Below are 3,090 nucleotides of genomic sequence, written 5' to 3' on the forward strand. Positions count from 1 at the left end.
AAATCTAAATTATCTCCTGATGACTACACTAATAGCACAGATGCAACAGATCAGCAAGTCCAAGAACAAGAAAACATGAAACCCAGACCTGTCTATTCTTCCAACTAGATATTTTCAAATGAAAATACCACAGCAAATCAAATGGACAAAGCCAAAATCAAGCTCATTATTTCTCCTTTAAACCTACACATTTTGCTGTGATTCTTACCTGACTCTTAGGCCAGAATCTAAAAGTCATCTTCTAATCCTTACACTTTACTTTCAAGTCAACCTATCAGCCCAATTTCCTAAAAATTTCTGGAATCTATCCTTTTTACAACTAATTCAAGAATGAGGAAATATGCTTCCCAGAATTGAGATGAGAGATTCTCTGGGGAATTAAGGCATTTGCCTGACTTGAACTAAGTCTCCTTCTATGGTGTGGGTAAATATAGGGCTTGGAGACTTTTGTTGCTCTCAAGAACCTTAAACAGCTGACAAGGCTGTCTTTTGGCCCATAAGCCACTTTGGGCATGTTTGGGCGTGAGAACTGTCTGTGGGCCTGCTACCGGCCAACACATTCTCCCTAACAGCACTTTTTGAAAGGAAGAGCTCTCGTTTGAAATTCCTGCTCTATTAGACCTTGGTACCAAAATCTAAATTATCTCCTGATGACTACACTAATAGCACAGATGCAACAGATCAGCAAGTCCGAGAACAAGAAAATATGAAACCCAGACCTGTCTATTCTTCCAACTAGATATTTTCAAATGAAAATGCCACAGCAAATCAAATGGACAAAGCCAAAATCAAGCTCATTATTTCTCCTTTAAACCTACACATTTTGCTGTGATTCTTACCTGACTCTTAGGCCAGAATCTAAAAGTCATCTTCTAATCCTTACACTTTACTTTCAAGTCAACCTATCAGCCCAATTTCCTAAAAATTTCTGGAATCTATCCTTTTTTACAACTAAAACATCACTTTTCTTCTCTTCTTCATTTATTTATTCAACAAATATGCATCAGACACTGTGCTAGGTGTTGGGAATTCAAAGGAGAACAACACAGACATGGTCCCTGTGCTCATGGAATACACATCTAGTTGGGGGACAAACATCAATCTAACAACCAGATAAACAAATGCATAGTTATAAAATGAGACAAAGGCTATGAAAGAAAAGTACAGGAAGTTAAGAAAGCTCTAAATAGGAAGACTAGGCTCATTTGGGAACATGGAAAGCCTCCTCTGGCCCATATCATCCCTCATCTAGACTACTGCATTAGCTTCTTAACAGCTCTGAGTCTTGCTTCCATCCCACGCTTTAATCCCTAGTCCACTCACTCCACCACTGAAAGTGGTGAAAGTCGTATTGTAGATGTCCCATATACAGTCTGTAATACTTGTATATTCATGGGTATATTTGATTAACAGCCGTCTCTCCCACCAGATCATAAACTAATGAAGGCAGAGATTGTGTCTGTTTTGCTTACTGTTTGGACCCCACTGTCTAGCACACTGTTTGCACATAATAAATGCTCAATAAATATTTACTGAGTGAATGAGTAAATGGAATAATTTTCTAAAACATAACTAGAACTGTATGTTTAAGAACTATCAAATCATGTCCCATTCTTTTTAAAAAAATTCTGTGTTGGGCCGGCCCGGTGGCGCACTGCTACAGTGCGCCGCTTGAGAGCGCGGCAACACTCCCGCCGAGGGTTCGGATCCCACATACAGACCGGTTCCCGCTCACTGGCTGAGTGAGGTGCGGGTGCAACACCGAGGGTTGCGATCCCGTTGCCGGTCCCGGTCCGGTACGGGCGCGACACTGAGGGTTGCGATCCATTGCCGGACACGAAAAAAGACAAAAAGGAAAAAAAAAAATTCTGTGTTGGCCTGGCTCAAAATAAACTAATAAGCTGATTTATTCCCTTAGAATACATGCTGTCTAGGCAGTTTGATATGTCTAATGTTTTAGTACAAACTCAGAAAAACAAATAACTCTCACTGAGAGTTTACACTGCTTATATAGGTAGGGAGATGGTAAACTAAAGCAAAAAAGTTCACCCTAAAATCTCTAAGACACTGATTTTTCACCAATTAGACTTCCAATTATAAAATTACATACACATCAATATTTTGTATAGAGACAAACATAAGCAGATTTATCTAACTTATAAAGAATGCTAATTATTTTCTATAGCATACATATCTTAAAACATATAAAATAGATATATTAATATTGACAGAACAGTTATCTAAGTTTTGAAGTTAATGACAATACCTATTTCTTTGATTTAATCATATTTTTATATTCTACAATGTTATGGACCACATTAATAAACAAGAAGCCAGGGCTCCTATATATTATATTTGGTCTACTCCAAAAATTCTCATCTCACCTCAGCATCAAAAGACATTTCAACTAAAGGTGAATCAGCCACCAGCTGGATATCAAGCACAGGACAAGATTTTGGAATCTGAGGCTTGCTAATTAAAATTACCAAGAGATTAAATAGTGTTCCCCTGAAAAAACAAATAAAAGGCAATTAATCAGTAAGCTTTGAAAACAAAAACAGTGAAGCCAAGTTTGTAGACACTTAAGTTTTGAAAACAAAAACAGTGAAGCCAAGTTTGCAGACACTGAATATAATTATACTTAAAAGTACAAAGCATTGCAGACCATTCTTGGCTAAACTTTTGGACCGTTGGACATGCAAATGAATGTCTAGAGATAAGAAATTTATTTATTTTATTTTATTTTTTCTTCCTTTTTGTCTTTTTTACTGACCGGCAACGGGATCGCAACCCTCGGTGTTGCGCCCACACCGCGCTCAGCCAGTGAGCGGGAACCGGTCTCCACATGGGATCTGAATCCTCGGCGGGAGCACCACGCTCAGCCAGTGAGTGGGAACCGGTCTCCACATGGGATCTGAACCCTCGGCGGGAGCACTGCCACGCTTCCAAGCAGCGCACTCTCCAGTGCGCCACCGGGCCAGCCCATAGAGATAAGAAATTTAAATGAAAATATAGAATCTTGGTCTTTGGGCTCAAAACAAGTGTAGTTCTAGAAGTTCACACAGCTTAGAAAATCTGTGATTTAAGGAA

The 3,090-nt window shown here is 39.1% G+C and overlaps 1 protein-coding gene across 1 annotated transcript in view; it reads right to left on the reverse strand.

The window, feature by feature from the left end:
• The window catches only part of LOC103581901 (chromosome unknown open reading frame, human C12orf56), a gene marked incomplete at its 5' end in the record, with an annotated part of 12,740 nt that overhangs the window by 8,540 nt on the left and 1,110 nt on the right, over positions 1–3,090 (reverse strand). The window contains one exon of the mRNA XM_008563618.1: positions 2,385–2,508. Within this exon, the coding sequence (XP_008561840.1) occupies positions 2,385–2,508 (124 nt within the window). The remainder of the gene's footprint in view (positions 1–2,384; positions 2,509–3,090) is intronic.

This window comes from Galeopterus variegatus, unplaced genomic scaffold (assembly GCF_000696425.1).
Source record: "Galeopterus variegatus unplaced genomic scaffold, G_variegatus-3.0.2 Scaffold14214, whole genome shotgun sequence".
Taxonomy (NCBI): domain Eukaryota; kingdom Metazoa; phylum Chordata; class Mammalia; order Dermoptera; family Cynocephalidae; genus Galeopterus; species Galeopterus variegatus.